Consider the following 21,761-nt stretch of genomic DNA (forward strand, 5'->3'; position numbering starts at 1 on the left):
TAGAAAAAATAGAGAGATAGAAGAAAACTGAGAAAATTTGAAAACATGGATAATATATATAATTTTCGTATTAAAGGTGAATCACTATAAATTGATATTAGAATATGAATTTTTAATACAAAACCAATTGGTAATGAAGAATAAACCCATATATGTTATATATTTTGTCAAATTATTGTCCAATTACTCTTATTGCGGTATATTGTGTTTATAATATGTTGTTTCGAGATAATGGCTTTTCTAATCATAGAATTTGATATTTTCAGGTAAAGGTTGATATATCAAATTTGGGTCAGACTGACGTGGATTGAACTATGATACTACGTTAGATTACGACTTCTAAAGTTAATATCAATTAACAACAAATAGTTTTTTTTTTTTTTTGGAAAAACGACAATACATAGATCAATACATATTTTTTATATACTGTGAGAATCCTTGTTTGTATATTGCATATTTGCATCCATAATAATTTAATTTATGTGTCTTTAACTAATTTGTTTCTAATTAAATCTGTTTTCTGAGGGTCAATTTGCGATCAAAATCCTATCAAAATGAAATTATTAACTCAGAATTGTGAGATAAACTGACGTAGCTGTTCTTTATTATTTTGTCAACAATAAAATAGATTATCCTTTAATAGTTAAAAGTCAACCTGGTTCGAAAACCTTGCTGTTATTACACGAGATTGCTTAATTGAAATAGATTTCAAAATAAAACCATTGGAGACTACACACGTACGTAGTAAAGGGGTGGAGATACGAGAGAGGCCCTTAACCAACATGCATGGTCAAATTCAATATGAGAATATAGTTTAAGGACGTCACTTGGTGATTGGTGCGACACTAACCCCAATCTGATGAAGCTCGTGGCTAGCTTTTCCATGGAACCCGACCACTTTGTGACCTTCCTTCCCGAGTGTAAAGCTAACGCCAGATTCCATTCCAAAAGGCGGAGAGGTTCGTTTATTGGTCTTGAACTTAAGCATGATTATTACTGCAGAGTCACTTCCAAATGTTTTTTCATAATAACCCTCCACTGCCGTGATGTATTCACTCGGATACTCCAACTCGAACTGTGAAAGTGGTTCATTAAAAAAACAATAATACAACTTTATAGTTAGTTTAAGGAAATAACAATGAAGTAGTATAATCACCTCTTCGTATCCAAGCATAGTCTTCTTTCCATGCTCTTCTCCTAGGACTAACTGGTTGTTCTTGTCATACACAAACTTGACAGATGAAATACCATTATCACCTTGTCCCACATATATCTTTCTCACACCATCGAAAGCTCCATCATCCCATGATTCACCTCCATCACCACCTTTTCCTTGTAGTTTCTCCGTGGGAGGAGGAGGAGGAATAGGGATCGTACCAAAATATGCACCTATAGCATCCATAGCCCAACAACTCCTTCCATGGAGCCCGACAAGAGCCCTCCCTTTGCTCTCAAACACGATAGTTCGCCCACCCTTATGTCCATATGTAGGAGATGTTCTGTCTTTTGATGTCTTGAAACTTAACGACCTAACTCGGTCTGTGCTGCCACGGACTATGTCACAGGTCACCTCCATTGATGTAATATATTCATATGGATAGTCCACTGCAAACTGCAAAACACAAATAAAGGGTTTCTTAGATTTATATATCTTTCCAATAAAAATTTTTAAAAAGTAAGAAACGTTCAAACTAGAACCTCGTTTGGTTTTCCTGGCGGATTCATATGTAACATATCCACGTTTTGACGCGTTTCCACTTTGCCGTCTTTGTCGTAGTCGACCCTGATATGCGATATCCCAGTGGAGTCATATGCAACATAGACTTTTCTTACGCCGGTGTGATAACCCTGGTCCCATGGGCTGCCTCCAGAACCGCCTTGGTATTCCAATTTAATGGCAGCAAGTGGTGTGAAATAAGCTCCAAGAGATTTTAGATTTGCCTCAGCAGATCCATGGAACCCAATGATTTTGTTTCCACTAGGGACTTCAAGTGTGAACCCAATGATTTTGTCCCATGGATCTTCTTAGTACTCAACAAGAAGGAAACACTGCAATTCATTTTATTCTTAATTCAACCTAAAACTGAATGACTTCACCAAAATTTCATATAATACCCAATATAATAATATGGGTGTTATGATCAGAACCAAGTTACTATATATTTATAGTTTTATTATTGGTACTCTATTATATAATATATAAACAAATAGAAGTAATTAATAAATTTAAGATATTTAAAATGTAATTTGACATTATTTAAAAGATAGTAACTGGAACTCTTCTAATTTAAAATAAGTAGCTATATTACATACAAATATTAATCTATATTAAAAAAAAGTATATTATATTGAATGAGTCTTTCACCAATTGAGGTATAAAATGATGTAAAAGTTCCAAATTTAATAATGCACTAAAAATAATAATATTATATGGATGAGAGATTCAATTAGTTCTAATTTAAGCGTAAGGTAATCAAAAGTCTGATACTAAGGATACATGTGCATCTATATATAACATCATACATATTACCTTTACAACCGATTATTTTTGTACTCAAATTTCAAAACATTGTTTTCTTTAAAAAGTTACCCCATGTACAATACGGGATAGAACCTCATATCTTAAAATAAAAAAAGTTTAGGTATTTCTATATTTAACATGCTTACCGTTTGTGTGAAACCTTTAGCTGATACACCATGGATTGGTCCAACAACTGTTTGTCCAGCCTTGACATAATCAAACTTGATGAATTGAATTCCTTGAAGACCACCTCGTACATGTATCTTTGTTACATTTTCATGGTCGCCTCCATCATCCCATTGATTCCCTCCCTTTCCGCCTTTAGCTTCCATCTTTCGGGCCATCGAGAACTGATTCAAAACATTATTCAATAAAAAAAGATTTTATTTTGTTCCATAATTAGTCATTGGTATCTCTAAAACATTACCCACTTGAGAAAATGCACAAAATCATTTTCAGAAACAAACTAATTAAAGACAGGAATAGAATGACGAACCCTAATTCTTGGGTGAAAAAGTATAAGCAGTTTTGATTAAAATATAACCTTAAGACATTTGGAGATATTTCTCACGTTCTACAGTTTAAAAAGAGTCACAATACGTTTTACATGGTGGTTTCATACTATTAAGAGAGATTTTGCATACCTCTTATGCGTAAGGGTAGAAAGAGAGAGCTAGATAAAGATAAAGAGAGCTGATGAACAATGTGGAGAAATGATGTATAATAAGTAGGTAGAGCAGAGGAGGTGCCCCTTTTATACACAGTTTTTGGTTTTCGTTTTCTTTGATTATCTAGAAGCAAATTTATTAATGCGGTCATATTTTGGTTTACTATATGTGTACTGCATAAAAAAAAAGACAGCATTTATTATTTTAAAATATGATATGTGACTTTGTTATTAGTCGTGATTTAATGTACATGATAGACACTACACACTAGTAGTAGTATAAGAGAATATTTAAACATTATTAGTGACTTAAATTTATTCCAGTGGCCAACCTCCAACATGCACTACCCAAACTAATCGTCTAGTAATTATGAATTTTTCGAAAAACTATAAATCCTAATAAAACTCATAGATATTCCGAATCTGTCCAATAAATCCTGAATCCATTCCAAACAATTCCCAAATAAGCTGTAAGTGGATGAGGCCAACTAATTTTCAATAAACTAAAAATGCTTTATTCTCCTGGTTTTAAGATATAAGACGTTCAAATTAAAAACACACATATTTAGAGATACATTTGCTTTTTTTTGTTTTTGTTCACAAATCTCTGCTTAAGTTCAAGTATAAAAATGCAACTTCCGAATTTTAGACTTTTAGCTACCTGTATGGGGGTTTGACAAAAAAAAAAAAAAAAAGCTACCTGTATGGGCACTGTATACTTGACTTCTTTGTGTTTAGCGTTAGCCTTTGAAAATGTCTATTTTATACTGTATATATATCTTAAGTAACTAAGATGCTCGATACAGTATAAACGAAATACATTAACTAGTTAAAGAAAGGTATCATGCAGAAGCACATGCATGTTGATGCGTAGAAGCAGTGATAGTGGTTGAATTTATTATCTTTACATATAAACCATGTTCCCAAATATATAAATCTGTAGAAGGATCCGGAAGTCTTAATGAGAGGATGGATCTTCAGATCCTCTAGAGATCACTTAATTACAGAGGCACACAACTCAAGTATCAACTTAACTTTTATCTCGAAATACAGCGACAACAATATCGAGACTCGTCCTTCCAAGATCTAAATTTAACTTTTATTTTAGTTTTTATAAGTTAGTATTTTAATTTTTAGAGCATCTCCAATAATTTTCTATTTTTACTTCTATAAAATATCTCCAATAGTCTTTTATTTTTTCCTCTATGATAGAGATTCTCTATAATAGAGGTGAATTTTGCTCCAATCCACTTCTATTTTTATCTCTAAAATAGATATTGCTATTTTTTCTTCTATTTACAGAGAAACTCTATTTTTTTCTACAAAGGGTTCCTTTATAAATAGAAGAACTCTATTTTAGAGGTGAGAATAGAGGTGGATTGGAGTAAAACTCACATCTATTATAAAGATCTCTATTATAGAGGCAAAAAAAAATAGGGAAAACTATTGGAGCAACTCTATAATAGAAGTGAGTTTTACTCCAATGGTCCTCTATTCTCACCTCTAAAATAGAGATTGCTATTTTTTCCTCTATTTATAGAGGAACCATATTTTTTTTTTACAAAGGTTCCTCTAAAAAAATAGCAATCTCTATTTTAGAGGTGAGAATAGAGGACAATTAGAGTAAAACTCATCTCTATTATAGAATTTCTCTATTATAGAAGAAAAAATAGGCAAAACCATTGGAGATGGTCTTAGAAAAAATATTTAGGTTGATCCTTAGGATGCAAATCCTTTTGTTCAACTTCTTTTTTTCCAATCGATCATAATCTTTTATATACTTCCCTGTTTCACAAAAAGTATCATTTTAGAGATCTTTTTTTGTTTCACAAAGAGTGTCACTTTACAATTCCAATGCATTATTTTAGATTTTTCAATGTATCTTTTACATTAGATTTCCTACTTTTATCTTTAATCTATAACTAAATTAACCCATTAATCACTTATTAAATAAGGATATACATGTATATTTTAATGTTTTCTTATTTTGTGTGAAATGTGTCAAAGTGACACTCTGTGTGAAACAGAAAGAGTAATATTTCATTTAAAAAAAAAATTTAAATCTATATTATGAAAGTTGGCTAACTCTCTCTATTCTTCTGTCACATCAGCAATAGAGAGAGTGCCACATGCTCATCCTTCTTTATGTTGTTTGACTGATACTCTTCGTCTTCCTTTGCTTGATTTTCGTAGTAACTGAAACTTCGACTCTTTTCACTTTCCCTTGCTTTAGTAACTGTTCCTTTATAATATCTCTCGCATCCTGCTGTTTTTTTTGTAGTGAATGAAGATGTGAAAGATGAAGGTCAATTACAGAGAAAAGAGAACTTGAAGATCAAGCATATTCAAAGAATACTCTTTTATATGGCAGGAGTCGTGAATATATAGAGAAAGATGTTTAATTAGTCTTCTAATTATAGTTTGTAAGTGATTATATACATACATTCTCTCTTTAAGTTTACATTGTTGTGTTGTTTTTCTTCTCTACAAACTTTTTCTTATAACTCTATCTGCTCAACTATACACAGAATTGCAAGTTCATTCTCACTATGGTGAACCTTAAGGATTTTGTATTTGAGTAGTGTTATTTCTAAATTTTTGTTTTATGTATCTAGGACCGGTATGTGTGTTGTTAAATGTAATCTTACTATAGAATAAGCATAAACTGGTCATTTTGTGTTTGATTCTTAAGAGGTAGAATAGATTATAAGACTTAAGAAATTGGCCAAATTTACCATAGTTTTTTTCCTTACTCTTATAGTCCCAGAGAAGAAAAAAAGATTTAATCATGTGTGATGGCTACTCCAAATTTTCAAGTCACATGATATGATATTGATCACCATGGTTTGTGTTTTCATTTTTTATTACTCAATGCACGATATGATATTTACAGTAAAAATGTAACTGTTCATATCGCGAAAAGATAACATGCGCAGTGCACGGGTACTCATCTAGTTAAATTAAAAAACAAAACAACTTCTGTATACTTTAAATTAAATAAAGTTACATATTGGCTTGGTTCAGATTTTACAATTAAACAAGGTTATATATCGGTTTAAGTTTATAAATGAGAATTAGACTTTAGATTTTACAATTAGAACGAAATTGTATATTAGTTTGGGTTTACAAATGAGGTGATCAAGGTTTAGATTATACAATTAAAACAAAATTATATGTCGGTTTGGATTTACAAAATGAAGTGGTCAGAGTTTTGATTTTACAATTAAAACGAAATTATATATCGATTTGGGTTTACAAATGAGATGGTTAGGGTTTAAATTTTACAATTAAAACAAAATTATATTTCAATTTGAGTTTACAAATGAGTTGATTACGATTTAGATATTATAATTAAAATGAAATTATCTCTGGGTTTGGTTTAGGAAAAAAGATGGCTAGCTACATGAAGTATAGGTGAATACATGGTCACACATACCAACTATATTATTGTATACTCAACTACACGAAGTATATGTATTACATGGTCACATGCATGAACTATATGACGTCATGTGTTCAACACCATAGACATACAATCTGGTACAATGATTGATTAATTCCAGTGAAGACCGGTGTTGACCAAAAAAAATTTCTAAAATTAAAAATTAAAAATAAGAAATTATTATATTAAATCATTTATGGTTTTTATTAATTAAAAAATATTCTATTTAATATCTAAATATTTTTTATATATTTCCTAAATATATCTTAAATGTAAAATAGAGAACCCAAACCTTAAAAAAACTTCTAAAAATTAATTTAACATATTGTAATTGTGTAAAAAAAGGTAAAAATGAAAATGCTCATATGTTAAAAGTAAATATTCTGAATTTTTTTTTGTTGTTGTTTATATGTTAATTCAATATCTAAAGATATATTGAATCTATTTCCTAAATATATCCTAAATGTAATATAGAGAACCCAAACCTTAAAAAAAATTTCTAAAAATTAATTTAACATATTGTGATTATGTAAAAGAGGGTAAAAATGAAAATGTTCATATGTTAAAAGTAAATATTGTTAATTTTTTGTTGTTTATATGTTATTTTGAGTATGTAAATTTTAAAGTAAAGAGTGTATACATTTTTTTATAACATTTACCATGCAAAATTTAGAGCAATGAGTCATATACTCAATATTTTGCATATTATTTTTTAATGAAAGTAGTTGAATTTGATTTTATTGATTTTCTAGTAATTAAATAATCTGATTATGAGAGATTTATATATATATATATATATTGAAAATAATTATAAATTGTTTTTATATCTTCAAGATCATTTATAATGATTTTATATCTTGAAGATTATTATAAATGAATTTTTTTATCTTGAAAATAATTATAAATGATTTTTATTTAACTATTTACTTTAATTTGAAAAATAAAAAGTAATTAATTATAAGAATGAATATATTAGAGATATATAAAAAATATTTAGATATTGAATAGAAAATTTCTTTTAATCATGAAAACTCATAAATAATTTACTATAATAATTTTTTTTTAAGTGTTGGTCAACGCCATAGTCAACATCGGTCTTCGCCGAAGTCAATTAACCGGTGTACTGAATTATATGTTTATGATGTTGATCGCATAACGTCATATAATACATGCATGTGGTCATGTAATACATATATTTTGTGTAGTTGAATATACAATAGTATATTTGGCATGTATGACTATGTATTCATCAATACTTTGTTTGGCTAGTTATCTTTTTTCCTTTCGTTTATCAAATAACAGTTTAGATTTTTAATTTTACAATAATATATATAGATTTTTTGTTTTCTTATAAGAAGGTGATTGTCCTAATTTTTACTATTAACTTGTGAATTTGGTATTTGATCTAGATTTTAATTTTATTTAAATAATTAAAAAGCTCTGAGCGTAGATCTGTAAATCCTTTTAGACGCACATCACATGATTCACACGTTTCGGTGGATCAACTTACTTTGAGTTATTAAAATATTAGAAGTTTCGAGGATTTAGTCTGAGTTATACAAAAAGAAAAAATAAAACAAACAATACTGTTTAGTTTTTATTTATTCATGATTTTAGATATTATTTTCCAAAAAAGTAAGTGTATTGTCAAACTTAAAAATAATCGCCTCAAAACTGTCGAAAATTCGAGTAAATTAATTGAAGGTGGATTCATATAGGAAGCTATAATATGTAAGATCTTTCAACTAATTTTATTTTATCTAATTTAACTAATATTATTTAACACAAATCAAACAGAAGTAATTAAGGTGAGATCTTTCAACTAATTTTATTTCTTTTACCTCTTTAAAAACCCTTATTTAATAATCTCATTTGATTAAAAAGATAGAAACTTAAAACAAAATTAGATATCTGACGATTCTGTTGCTCTACTCTTACGCCAAAAATTAGGGTTTCTTTCCCCTTCTTCAGATTAAACCATTGAGCAATGAAAGCTGCAAGATTGGAAACTGAACCTACATATTCAGATAGGATTACTCACTTACCTGACGATTTGCTTTTCCGAATACTCTCATTCATTCATGTAAGTGATGCTATGGCCACAAGTTTGCTATCTAAACGATGGACATCTCTGTGGAAGATGATGCCAACACTTGAGTATGATGAGAACTCTTGTCCCAACATTGGTTCATTTAGATATCACAAATTCTGCAAGAGGTCACTGGAATTACATAAAGGTCCGGTTCTTAAAACCCTAAACCTCAAACTTAAGAATCCCTCCTCTGACTTCTTAAATTCACTGCTGTTTCCAAGAATTGGTTCCACTCTCCTCGAAGTCACAGTCACTTCTACGTCTACGTCTTACCCTCGTTATTATAGTATTATCACTTTCCCAAATAACCTCAGAGTCTTTCACACAGTAGTTGTTTTGAAACTCCAAGGCCAGATTCTTATTGATGTTGCTGATTCTCCAGTTTGCTTCATGTCCTTGAAAACTTTATATCTCACATGTGTGAACTTCAACAGCGAAGAATCTTTCGGTAGACTGTTATCGTCTTGTCCTGTTCTTAAATGTCTTTTCCTCCAAAGACTTTGCACTGTCGGCCGTTTTTTGTTCTCCATATCAGTCCCTTCTCTAGAAAGATTATTCATCACCAAAGAGGCTGCTTATAATTTTAAAGATGACTCAATAATTGAGATAAATGCTTCTTCTTTGAAGTACTTGGAGATCAAGGATCGCAGAGGTAGTTTTGATTCTGTTGAGGACATGCCAAAATTGGTAGATGCACATGTGGCAGTTAATTTGTCAAAAACTGGAAAGTTTCTTAAAGCTCTTACTTCAGCTAAGCATCTTTGGCTAGATTTATATCCTTCAATGGTAAGATCTTTCTTTTCCCGCTACCAAGGCGTTTTGTTAATTCTTTGAAGTTTTCATGATAAATACTTTTAGCTTTGTTTTCTTGCGTGTAGGTTTTTCACCGTACAAATAGATTCATCTCCAAGCAGCTTCTTTATCTGGAGCTAAACATTTATGAGAATTTTCAGTCGAATCTACTTCTGAGTTTGCTGAAAGATTTTCCTAATTTACAAGCTCTCAAGCTCAACCACGTAAACTCACAATTTACCTTCTAATTAAGAATATGTTTTCGAAAGCTTTGAATTAATTTAATCCAATGCTTTTACGTTTCTCAGACACATCCCAACTATGATATCGAGGATCAACCGTGTTTACTCTCTAAACCGAACCGAGCTCCGTTCCTGAATGCCTAAGCTTCCATCTCGAGACTTTTCAATGGATAGGCTACTCAGGGACAGATGAAGACAGAGAACTTGCGGTATACGATTTGAATTATGCTCGTTGTTTAAAGAATGCTACGATCTCTTTACATTCAATGGGCACAGAGAATAATCTGATGATGATTAATGAGTTGAAATCTATGTCTAAAGCTTCAACCATGTGTCAGCTTGTAATTAAATTTTAGAAATACGTCATCTTGTATTTGAAATTTAGCCAGATATGATGTTATTTTCTAATCTGAAGTTTTAGATTAGATTGAGAAAGAAGATTATAAACTGTTGACATCATTATTGTATCATAAATATTTTCTTGCGACTCAAGTATATGGGCAATCAAAGTACTCTTGAAGTTCTAGTTTCTCTTCTTGCTCTATATATACTTTCATGCAACGAACGTCGGAAAATTTCTGCAAAACAATACAAAGTATGTTACTTTAAAGTTTGAGTTGTTTTTATTTCCATATTTTTATTGGACAAATTAAACAGGTTATCCAATCTTTAAAACCTAAATTGACTACCGATATTTACATTTTTCGTAAAAAAAAAAAAAAAAAAACCAATAGCCCAAGTAACATATCGAACAATGTAACACCCCGGCCGCTAAGGTAACATGTTAGATAGATCAAGCAGCGTTTCATATGTAAAATGGAGAAACCAGCCATCAACCATACTAGAACTCACTGTCTATGTTTCATACGTGGGGTTGAAATGATCACACGTAAAAGACTAACTCTTCACCAGTTCACTATAAGTAGAGTTTGATCCTGTGCTTGTTCCTTTACACCTACACACAAATACATATAAACATTCATAAATCCAAATCCAAAAGTAATTAGAGTCATGACTAACTTGCATGTTAAAATTGTCTACAAGAGGACGGTATGTGTTTAGTTTGCGAGTTCAACTGAGTTATTGTAATGTGGTAGCAATTTAGTGTAATTTTTTCATATCAAAGGATCCCTACACTGGTCCTTACCCAAAAAAAAAAAATTCCTACACTGGTCTTCTATAAACATTGTCATTTGTCAATGTATGATGACCTCACAGCACCGAGAACGCTTTGTGAAAGTATGAAGCTCCTTAAAGATATCTGAATCTTGGTTTGCCATCGAAGAATCTTTAAAATGCAGAGTGAGTTTCCGGAGAACTACTGAATTCTTGAGAAAATACTTCACTAATTTCATTCCGGTTTCTTCTCCTATAACCAATTCTCTAATCTCGACACTCTCCAGACTTGATAACAAACATTGAGGGACATAGTCAAGTCCAGCTTGCTCAGGCTCCGTCGAAACAACAAAGTCCTGCAAGGGCACAAGCTGGGTTTACGATATATTCAGAGGTGTTATTAACGAACCAAAGCATAGATTCATACAACATATTACCAAGATGAGGTTTTCCAAATTTGGACAGCTCTCAAGAAAGACGAGCAACAACTGCAACAAGGATCCAGAGATCGCAGCTTGTAAGCGATACAAGTTATCGAATTTCGGAATTGGTCCGAGTTTGGAATATCTATAGAGGACCTGCAAGAAGAATGAAAAAAAAGGATACATCATAAGTAATCAAAGTACATTTCTTGTTACATATATGCATCACAAAGTACATATTTTCACCTCTAAAGTACGCTGAGAGATGATCATATGTCTAACACTAGATACACCAGTGATAAAGTCACGGATAGTATCTCTCTTGCTTAAATCCCCCGGTTCCAAAGGACTACCGCCAAACTTAACATTAAATTCAGTATCAATATCGATCATCAACAAAGAAGTCAGGTTCTTGACTATAACCATATCAGAATTGTCATCATTAAAATTCAAATACTCGAGTCTTGGAGCATCAATCTCAACCGAATAACATGCACCAGCGTTACTATACTCAAACGTGAGACGAAAACTCTTAAGACTCCGAGACCTCACGCGAAGAAACTGCAGAACGTCTACATCACAAAAATCAAAAGGCCTAATCAAAACAAGATCTTCAAGAACAGGACAACCTGAGATAACCTTCTCCATGATCAAAGGATCATCAAAATACCAAACGTCTTCTAAATGTAAGATCTTAAGACAAGGTAGAGAAACAACGAACTCGGGATTCACGATTCCGACCGTTACAAGCACCAAAGACAATAACGTATTGCTCTTATAAATGTCCAGAGGCATAAACTCTCTCATACACATATCAGTCTCAAACCCTTTAGCATCTAAATGCTTAATCCCACGGTTAACCGCTGTACTAACCCATCCGGCCAACCGATCATCGTCGTAAGTGTATTCATCATACTTAATCTTGAACATTCGCATTCATGAATTCCGACTAAAATCCGTAAATTTGTCGACAAATCTCGCGTAGTCTTCGTCAGGGAAATCGCTGACCTTTAAGTCAAGAACATGAACACTAAGCCAGAGAAGTTCCCATCTCTTGGATAAAACACTTGTCTTGACGGAATCTTTGGTCGGAAGGTATGAGAGTACTTGTGTTAGCAAAAAACCTGGTATTCGCTGATCCTATCGCAACTCATCGCTAATCCTAAAGTAAGCTGAAATTGATTCTAAAATCACATAGATAAACATGCAATCAAGCTGGGTCTGAAGAGCTCACCGTCGAATTGACGCGACGGAAGAGGAAATGTGAATGTAAAGGAAGTCGCCGTCGATTTGATTTGCCGCCGCAGGTGATCTGATACGATTGGGGATTGGGCCTAATTGGGCTTGAATGAGCAGATTGTATATATGTTATTGATCATATTAAAAAAACCATATCAAATTTGGTTTGGTTTAGTTTTGAGTTTTGACTTTTATTTTGATACTCACAGTTTTCAGTTTTTTTTGGGTTAACCCAAAAAAACTATAATCAATATGGGAAAAAACCTGAAAAATAAGTCATCTAATTTTTTTTTGCTATTTAATTTCTCTAGTTATTAAATTTCCCAAAAAAACCTGTTTAATTTCCATTGTCTTTAAAAACCTTCATCTTATTAATATTGGTAGATCCATACGTAAAGACATAACGACTCTTAACAAAATGTTAACCAGGATTAAAATTTAACCCCCACATGTTTAATTAAAGAGATCTAATGACACTGTTGCCCTTCTTCTTCTCTTCCACAAATCGATTTCGAGTTTGAGAGAGATAAAACCCTAAAATTTCAAGAAATCAGATTTGGTTTGAGAGAATGGTTAGCCAAAGTTCACCACAAGTATTTTATTTTCGTGCTGCAATTTCCATAGAGTGGTGTATTAAAGGATTCGATCGTCATTGCTGAATTTTCAAAACCTCTCATTTTTTATTTTTTATTAATTTAATCCCTCCCTGTAACTTGAAGAAGTGTGAGCTTCGTTCAACTGAGATCTTCTTCTGGGTTATTGCTAAAGAGAGTTTTAAAGTTGTCCCTTTAATTAAAAAACTTGAGGTTTCTTCTTCTTTTATTTAATTGAGCAAGATCTGGGTTTTAGTCAGGTTGAAGATCGTGGCTTTACTTTAAACAAAAAAGAAAAAAAAATCTGGGTTTCTCGAGGTGTGATTAATGCACACTGTGTTTGTGTTTGTGTGGAGATTACATTTTCTCTGAGTGTTATTAGCTAACCATTCTCTCAAACCAAATTTGATTTCTTGAAATTTTAGGGTTCTATCTCTCTCAAACTTGAAATCGATTTGTGGAAGAGAAGAAGAAGGGTAACAGTGTCATTAGATCTCTTTAATTAAACACGTGGGGGTTAAATTTTAACCATGGTTAACATTTAGTTAAGAGTTGTTATGTCTTTACGTATGGATCTACCAATATTAATAACATGAAGGTTTTTAAAGACAACTGAAATTAAATCAGGTATTTTTTGGAAAATTTAATAACTAGAGAAATTAAACGGCCAAAAAAAATTAGATGAAGCATTTTTCGGGTTTTTTCCCTAATCAATATTGTCAGTTTTTGATTAATTAGTTCGTTAATAAATTAAAAATAGATTGTGAGAGAGCATTTTCTTTTGACTGAAAATGTTTGCGATCTTTGGAAACTGAATTAGTATAGTGAAATGGCTGTTCGATAATATATGGATGGTAGAAATTTTGGATAAAGTTGTAAAAATATCCATATTTGATTCTCAAAAAATAGTTAGATCATAAATTTTCCAGTGACATTGTATGTACTTATGATTAGATCAATATTTCCCTTTAATATATAATAAATTTTTATACATGAATATAAAGATTACTGTAAACAAGTTTCGTTTTATTTTAAAGCATTTTGGAGCAAAAAAAATAAATATCAAGGGAAAATATAGAAAAACAGTATTTGTCTTTCTATCAGAAAAGGTAGAACAACTTGTGGATGAGACACAACTATTGGAAGTAGTACATGGCTGCATGCATAATGTGACTCACTTCTCTTTTCCAGCGCTTTAAAGAAATGAAAGGCAAAAGAACTTCTACACGAATCTAGACCATTAGACCATCTTTAGTCCAGAACCGGTAAAGATTGCTCAGAAAACAAAACAAAAAATATTTTTATTATACATTTTTATTTATTATTTATTTTTAAAAATATGTGCCAATAAATGAACGACATTTGTAAAGAACCGTTTCTCAAAGAATTCTCAAAATTCTCCAGCAGGTAACGATTACTCTCTCTTAACTTTTCTCTCTCATATTTTTATTATTTTTTTAACAAGAGTAACACCATGAGTAACCCCACTAAAGATGCCCTTAGATTCCTTTTCTAATACAAAAATATAGTATTATATTATTTTGTACTAACTGGAAAAATACAATAATTGCAATTCAATGCTTACCGTTTTTTAGCAACCTTTAATATAGTGGACTATGTTTGAACGGTGATATGATTACAATACTAGCACAAATAGAAACATTTACCTTAATAAGAAACAAGAAGAATGGTTGTGGTAAGGTAAATAAACAACTTCTTTCAACATTTTCGACAAGAAATGATAACTATATACTGTACCAACTTACCAGTATTAAGAGTATAAAATACCTGTTTGAAGTATACAATACATCATTAAAACTAGTCCAAAAGTAATTTAATATATATATATATATATTTATATTAATATATATATAGAGATTTATGAAAAAGCAGAATCAAATGACAGAAATATTGATTTGCCATTTATTGAAGAAAACAAACAGAGAGCTGGTATGCGTTATGCAACAACAGTTTCGTTCACGGAATCGAAATTAAACATTTGCTTCCAACAGTCATATGAAAAATCTCAAAAATTATGTAAATAATCAGTAATCACCGAAGGGAAATATAAGAATAATTATTATTAGGAGTAGAAAAGAATCTTGAAATCATTCATCATGCATTAGGTGCAGCTGTGGCGACAACTCCGAGTTTCTGAAGATTGAGTTTGACGACAGTGTCCACAAACATTTTCGTGTCTTCCTCTGTGTTCCCATCGGGTATGTCAACGGTGTAAGATTCAAGAACCACCGTGTAGACCTTACCTGAATCTTGATTCAAGAACTCGTTGACCGACGTCACTGATATGTAGTTCTTGAGCCGGTGCTCACCACCGACGACCCTGAAGCTCAGAACGCGGTGCTCATCGTCAACGAACTCTAGCCGCTCGGTGCTGGTGGACGCTGGGAGGCCGGAGATTACGGTCACTTCTCGGACGCTTCCGATGCCTCCATCGCCGGAGATAAGACGGCAGCTTTTGACGAAGTGTTTGTAGCGTTCAGGGTTGTCGAAGCGGCGGATGAGAGGCCAAACCACGGAGGCGGGAGCGTGGATGCGTTGGGTTATGAGAGAAGTGCAAGTAGTTGGGTCTGGTTCGAACCGATGGTAAGTTTTGATAACCTGTTCGAGATTTTTGTGCTCCTCGTCGGTCAGGCCTTCCACGACCGGGGAGGAGCTCATGGTGATGAAGAGAGATAACACGTGTGACTTCTGTGGTGGAGAGAATTAGGGTTATACGAGAGAGAGCGAGAGAGAGAGAGAGAGAAAGAGAGGTCTCTTCTTGTTGGAGATTGGGGGATTTGTGAAAGAGATGAGAATAAAAGACAAGTTCTTTTTTTGGTAGCTGTGTGTTTTTATATTCATACAAATCTTTGGGTGTTCTTTAATTTGGATGGATTTATCCCTTTTGTGTGTGTTTATTGTCCATTACTAACAATACTCGATCATTTCTTATTTTATAAGCCCACTTTATCAAAGAGTTTAAGATCATATTTATGGATAACCTATATATGTTCTAAACAAAAATAATTTGACATCCACATATCAATCAAATTATTTTTTATTATGAAAAACATTGTGAGACATCATTTGTATCCTTGGAGCTACAACCTTGCCCATGATCAGGCGGTATCCCCGGCATACACCGTGACTTCACTTTTTTTTCTTTTTTTTTTTTTCTTTCTTTTTCTTTTCAATAACTTCAATTATTAAAAAGGATCATCAGTTAATTAAACCGAAAGAACATTGTTTACATACGAAACGAAATGCGATAAAATACGAGCAGTTCGTGCTAACATTATTTTTATAACATTTAAAAAAGAATTGTAAATTTAGTTTAAACTCAATATCTTTAATCTTCAAGCAGAATAATATAATATTTCTAAATGTGGTTTTTTTTTTTTTTTTGACAACTCAGGGTAAAATGTAATTGTTTTTTATATATAGCTTTAGTAAGTTTAAATACGATAATACAGCTAATACTGACTGCTTTGCTTTGGCAAATAGGAGTACTAATTATTTTCAGTGAACAGAGTTACTACACGTTCAGACTGGATCCAACTACCTCCTCGTAATCAACATACGTGCATATATCATACATATTCCAGTTTATCATAGATAAATAAATGTTAGAAAATGCTATTTAAATTAAAATTTTGTTGGAATTGAAAATTCTAATAAGTAAAAACAAAATATTTTAAATAAAATCCGCATATTCACTCTTTTGGGTTTCAAAAGGAAAAGTGGTGGTCAGAGCTGGGATAATTTGTCTTTGTAGTTAACAAAATTCTCTGTATTATTCCTTGATTTCGTGGGAAGGTTAGTAGTACTGCACATGTATTTAATAATTAGGTATTACCATAATGGATGTTCCATGTTTGATCTTTTTAATAAAGCACTTAATTTAATTATCCATAAAAGAATTTGTCTTCACTTACGTTTATGGAAAAAGGTTATGTTTTTTTTTTAAAAGGAAAAGGTTATGGTTTCTAATTCTAACTAGTGTTCATCAGCGGAGGGATGGTAACATGGTCAGGGTGAGCAGATGATTGCATGGAAAGCTCCGGAGGAGGGATGAATGAAGATTAATACGGATGGAGCAGTGTGTGGTTGTCCGGGCTTGGCTACAGTCGAGGGTGTTTTGCAGGACCATACAGGGAAATGGTGTAGAGGGTTTGCTTTGAATATTGGTATATGTTTGGCTCCCGAAACACCTCCGAATGTTGGTGAGGATGCTCGAGGGACTGTGCTCCTGAAACACCTCCGAATGTAATTGGTTTTTCTAGTCTTTGAATAAAACACTATTCACCAAAAAAAAAAAAAAAATACTAGCCGAATCAGAGATAACGTAGTGCATTACCCAAATACAAAATGCTCTTACAGTTATGGTTATTTCTGTAGTATGAGAAAACATACCTCATACCTGTCCTCTGCAGTTTAAGAAAAAATTTATTTGGGTACTACAAAATTTATGAAGTATTGATTCACACTATGGTTATTTAAAAGAAAACTAAACAACGTTTTCACCAAGATATAGAATTCACAACTAAACATGAACACATAAAAAGGTTTTTGAAATTGAAAACAGAAAAAGCCAAATAGTTTTCTCTTCATAAAAAAAACTTGATAATAACCTGCAATTAAATATTGTTGGCATCTGCATGCAGATTCTTGATAATAACTATAAACAGGTTAAAGTAATTTTTTTCCGACATTAAGGTATTAGAAATATTGTTTGCATCTGCATTTTTCCATAAAACTAAGTGCAATTAAAATATATCATTTAATTCGTTAAAGACAAGGGCAAAACTCATTAAATAATTTTAGAGAAGCAATGAGTAGAGTAAGTATTAGCCTTGTTGAATCTAAGTATTTAATAAAGAACCATAAACTTTGATCAATTATTGGTCATGTTTTGCATTATTTTATCATATAGTATTTATTAAAGGAAAGGTTTGCCTAAAATGGCAACAATTAGTCAATAATCACTTTACTAATGCCTAGGAAACAATAATTAAATTAAAGTCCATTCATGCGAATCTAAGCGAGCTTGAACCATAATTATGATTTGTAGTAGGTCGTTTTAAATAATCTTATTATTTCGTGTAAGGGGAGTCACCCCCAAGTTAGATTAGCCAACCCGTTAGGGAGCGTCGTGTAATCAATCTGGCAAGTGGCAACCAACCAAGTCAAAGTCATACTAACCAATAAGATGAAGAGGATAAGTTGCTTATAGATATAGTAAAATGCATTGACCGAGAGTCCCTTTGAGAGTTTGAGTTCTGGAAGCCGTTGGACACAATAAATAGGTTAGCTAGTTAGCAAAATTCTCCTTTTCATTTATCATTATTTAATATTTTATTAGTAAATGGATATTATTGAGTTGTCCATTTATTTCTACTTTCATTTGGGTATTACAAGATAAACTCATTTAACTTTATTTGACAAAATAGTTTTAAATGGATATAGCAGTTTCATATAACATTCCCATTTACTTAATAAGGTTTCAAACCAAATTCACATTCTTAGCTAAGATGGCACTAGGATTGGATGGCATGGGAGTCTTCCATTTCTCTTATCTTTATTTGTTTTGGCGATTTGTTCTTTTTTTTGGTGAAATGTTAAATGAGTTTAATGTAATTTGGTTCAGAGTTCCCAGTCTCTTCGGATCGACATGTTAGCCAATCACATCGTCGATCCACTTACTCAATCAGAAGTCATAGAATTATGTAGTTTTGTGGCAAGCAAAAAACCAAATTATCTCCCCACACAAAATACAAGGTTGATACAAACTCATTCAGGCTCGTGCTGTGTCAATAACTATGTTGTAACAAAATGTGGAATTCGTGGCATGAACCAAACAAAATAACTCCAGTTTTGCTTTCTCTTACGAGTTCTCAACCGAGAGCCAGTTACAAATATCCATATGCGAATGTCTCTATTGTTGGGATTGAAACTGGAAGGAACCTAATGTACTCAACTAACCATTGAATTCCTCTAACAACCAAACCAATGTTAAAATCTCTTGTCAACCACTATTTTTTGAGTCCACTTTGGCTAATCATGGAAAACCCAGCTGGTGAATCTTGATACACCTACGATGTCAAGCAGTCGATCTTGTAGTGGTAGCTGGCTACAACTATTGGACAAGAAAAAGGTTCTTTAATTTATCTTTATCTCACTTATGAGTGAACTCATCAACACATATATGGCTGTAACTTGAGTAATGATGCAGCGAGATGATCCTCCGCCAAACCTAAGAGCGTGATTCACTTTATAGTTATAATCTGACTTTGATATAATTACCTTTTTATGTATAGAATTATAATTACAAATATTAATGTTTTTATTATACAATCGTATTTTGGATAATTTGGGTGCATATTTGGTTTTCAGTTCGAGTAATTTGGGTAGAAACGTATAATTTGCCCATGCCTACTTTGGAACAGGACGATATATATGAGCTTGACAAGGATGATATTGTTTGCATAAAACTTATAAACTAGAATATTAAACATTACACATCCAACTTAATAAAATTAAATACATATTGAGAAATTAACATTTTGCACAAACTTTTATTTTTGGGTTTTCATTAAACAAAATTAGAATTCTTCACGGATTCCCACCGGGATACACGCCCAATGGTTGAAATTGCATTGCGACATAGTTGTTGGGGCCAAATCCGGTCCTCCCTTGACCCGAGTCAACAATATTCCACACAGTTCCATTAACGATCACCTGAAACACATGAGGATGATGATGATTGTATGGAAGCTGTTGAGGCGCCATCTCGGTTGTCTGCGGAAACCCAGCTGCGGTCAGGAGATCAACGATTTCAGTATGTCTCTCAAACATATCCCACCTCGATTGCCTTTGTGGATCGACCTTTCGTGGGATAAGACCACGATGCTCAGTTTTCAAATGCTTATTCAGTTGAGTGTACGTCCCCAAAAATTCACAATTGTCCACAGGACATGACCTCGGTTTAGCATTCATGAATCTTCTTGCAGTTTTCATCACTTTTGTCGTCTGAGAGACTTCTCCTCTACATAAAGGGCAGTGTAGGGTGATGGGGATTAGGGGATCTTTTCTAATGGTTTTTTGGAACGATTTGAAACAGTTGGAGTGACGAAAACTCGTGTCGCACATGTATGGACGACATCCACTTGAAAAGGAAGAACATGTCAAACGAACAGCATTGTGAGGCGGTTCCATGCATATCACACACCGCACATCCTCCCATTCATGACTCTTAATAGGCCACTCAGATGCCTTGTGTTTGTTAGTCCTAGAAGAGCGAAGCGGGTATGGTGATACTCTAACCATGTTGCTTGACTGAGACATTGCATGATTTTCTTTAGGCATCTCTCTTGTTTGATTCCTACATTAATCAAAAATAACGTTCATCTTAATTAAGCGAAAGTATAACTAAAACCCAAAAAAAAACATAACGATGATCAAGAAATCATAAATGAACTATTCATTTATCATACAATTTTGTGAATTTTTGATCATCTCATTAATGAGGTTAGTGGAATCAAAATTGATGCATACTCAAAGTTTAAACCAAAAACAATTAGTGTTTGATTTCGTGTACATAGTAATCAAATGAGTATATATTTTAGATACAATATATATAGAAGCGCTAAACAACAAACATCTCAGCCCAATCATCACCAAGACGATATGCATATACTTAAAAATAAATATTTCAGGTTTAAAGTAAACGCAACTAAGTCACGTGGTACTTAAATGTGCATTAAATCATGTTGTAGAACACCAATTTTCTCTAATACATGAGAAAATAGTATTCAACAAAATCGCTAGAATTTGAATTGTATATGTATAAGAGAGTTCTTGAACCATGTATTCACATACTGGTCACCGCAAAAACATTTTTTCTCTAATTTTCAATAGATCAATGAGATTAATCTGAGATTGATATGAGAAATCATGATCATAGTAAACAATAGAAAAAAACTCTGCCATAGATTTAACAAAAGGGAGAAAAGTACTTGGATTTTCAAAGGAAAGTGAAAACAATGGATTTTTGTCTCAAACAGTAGAAATTGTAATTTGATTCTGAGTGCATTGTTGTGTTATTTCCATGGCTTTTTATAAGCTTCTCTTAGAGCATATCTTTTACTCATTTGATCAAAAAAGCCTCTTTGCTTTAGTCAACTTTTATAATTTTCTTAGCCAAAAAAAGAGTGAAATTTAACAAGTAAATACAAATCAATAAGATTTGAAAAGTAAAGAAATCATTGTTGTCTGGTGCCTAACATGTTATGTCAACTAGATAAATGACACTTTTTATTACCTTTATATGAAATAAAGAAAAAAATCTATAAAGAACATTTATTTTAAAATTTATTTTTAACAAATCACACATATAATTGGTTTCCCTTAATTCATATAATACGGTGCCGACACCTGGCCATTTTAAGAATAGATAACATACTAATTAATAACACACAACTTTTAATTTAAATAGAAATATTACATCACCACCACTAGTCAAACTAAGATAACTATTTACTAAATACACAAAAGTTTACTAAATTTATATTTAAATATTACAAATTGAAAATGTGTCACTAGTCAAACTGAGATAATTAACTATCAAAAAACACAC

At 32.2% G+C, this 21,761-nt stretch overlaps 4 protein-coding genes and 1 pseudogene across 7 annotated transcripts; 1 reads left to right on the top strand and 4 right to left on the bottom strand.

Annotated features, from left to right (window-relative positions):
• Positions 1-574: 574 nt before the first annotated feature.
• Positions 575-3,309, bottom strand: LOC104705056 (jacalin-related lectin 20-like). The gene is made up of 6 exons (XM_087458667.1): positions 3,166-3,309; positions 2,668-2,871; positions 2,314-2,323; positions 1,699-2,021; positions 1,157-1,612; positions 575-1,075 (listed from the first exon to the last, which is right to left on the bottom strand). The coding sequence occupies exons 2-6, from the start codon at positions 2,863-2,865 to the stop codon at positions 824-826; spliced, it is 1,239 nt and encodes a 412-aa protein (XP_087314793.1). The 5' UTR covers positions 2,866-2,871; positions 3,166-3,309; the 3' UTR covers positions 575-823.
• A 5,205-nt stretch (positions 3,310-8,514) lies between these two features.
• Positions 8,515-10,221, top strand: LOC104705057 (putative F-box/FBD/LRR-repeat protein At5g56810; annotated as a pseudogene). Its single transcript, XR_015560852.1, has 3 exons — positions 8,515-9,508; positions 9,601-9,738; positions 9,823-10,221. The product of XR_015560852.1 is annotated as a putative F-box/FBD/LRR-repeat protein At5g56810 (transcript).
• An 83-nt stretch (positions 10,222-10,304) lies between these two features.
• On the bottom strand, positions 10,305-12,648 carry LOC104703128 (F-box/FBD/LRR-repeat protein At2g26030-like). 3 transcript variants are annotated; one of them, XM_087456628.1, is made up of 4 exons: positions 11,541-12,590; positions 11,310-11,450; positions 10,904-11,228; positions 10,305-10,711 (listed from the first exon to the last, which is right to left on the bottom strand). In XM_087456628.1, exons 1-3 carry the CDS (start codon positions 12,228-12,230, stop codon positions 10,953-10,955), a joined length of 1,107 nt encoding a protein of 368 aa, XP_087312754.1. In that variant the 5' UTR covers positions 12,231-12,590; the 3' UTR covers positions 10,305-10,711; positions 10,904-10,952. The 3 variants fall into 3 exon arrangements, with proteins under 3 accessions (XP_087312754.1, XP_087312755.1, XP_019083511.1); XM_087456629.1 differs by lacking the exon at positions 10,305-10,711 and having other exon boundaries at positions 10,749-11,228; positions 11,541-11,866; positions 12,529-12,648; XM_019227966.2 differs by lacking the exon at positions 10,305-10,711 and having other exon boundaries at positions 10,749-11,228.
• A 2,378-nt stretch (positions 12,649-15,026) lies between these two features.
• Positions 15,027-16,040, bottom strand: LOC104703129 (abscisic acid receptor PYL2). Its single transcript, XM_010419078.3, is given in 2 exon segments — positions 15,027-15,249; positions 15,251-16,040. Coding segments are annotated over 2 exon segments (570 nt in total). The 5' UTR covers positions 15,806-16,040; the 3' UTR covers positions 15,027-15,234.
• Positions 16,041-19,603: 3,563 nt separating this feature from the next.
• Positions 19,604-21,272, bottom strand: LOC104703130 (uncharacterized). Its single transcript, XM_019227508.2, has 2 exons — positions 21,142-21,272; positions 19,604-20,507 (listed from the first exon to the last, which is right to left on the bottom strand). Exon 2 carries the CDS (start codon positions 20,489-20,491, stop codon positions 19,739-19,741), a length of 753 nt encoding a protein of 250 aa, XP_019083053.2. The 5' UTR covers positions 20,492-20,507; positions 21,142-21,272; the 3' UTR covers positions 19,604-19,738.
• Between the last annotated feature and the right edge of the window lie 489 nt (positions 21,273-21,761).

Source organism: Camelina sativa, chromosome 7 (genome assembly GCF_030686135.1).
Source record: "Camelina sativa cultivar CO46 ecotype springtype chromosome 7, ASM3068613v1".
Classification (NCBI taxonomy): domain Eukaryota; kingdom Viridiplantae; phylum Streptophyta; class Magnoliopsida; order Brassicales; family Brassicaceae; genus Camelina; species Camelina sativa.

Coding starts and splice junctions, on each gene's coding strand:
- LOC104703128 (XM_087456628.1), bottom strand. CDS start 12,230: ATGCGAATGTTCAAGATTAAGTATGATGAATACACTTACGACGATGAT. Junction 11,451..11,540: donor TCTCTCAGCGTACTTTAGAG/GTGAAAATATGT, acceptor TTCTTCTTGCAG/GTCCTCTATAGATATTCCAA. Junction 11,229..11,309: donor ATTTGGAAAACCTCATCTTG/GTAATATGTTGT, acceptor GTGCCCTTGCAG/GACTTTGTTGTTTCGACGGA.
- LOC104705056 (XM_087458667.1), bottom strand. CDS start 2,865: ATGGCCCGAAAGATGGAAGCTAAAGGCGGAAAGGGAGGGAATCAATGG. Junction 1,613..1,698: donor CGCCAGGAAAACCAAACGAG/GTTCTAGTTTGA, acceptor TGTGTTTTGCAG/TTTGCAGTGGACTATCCATA. Junction 1,076..1,156: donor CTATGCTTGGATACGAAGAG/GTGATTATACTA, acceptor CCACTTTCACAG/TTCGAGTTGGAGTATCCGAG.
- LOC104703130 (XM_019227508.2), bottom strand. CDS start 20,491: ATGCCTAAAGAAAATCATGCAATGTCTCAGTCAAGCAACATGGTTAGA.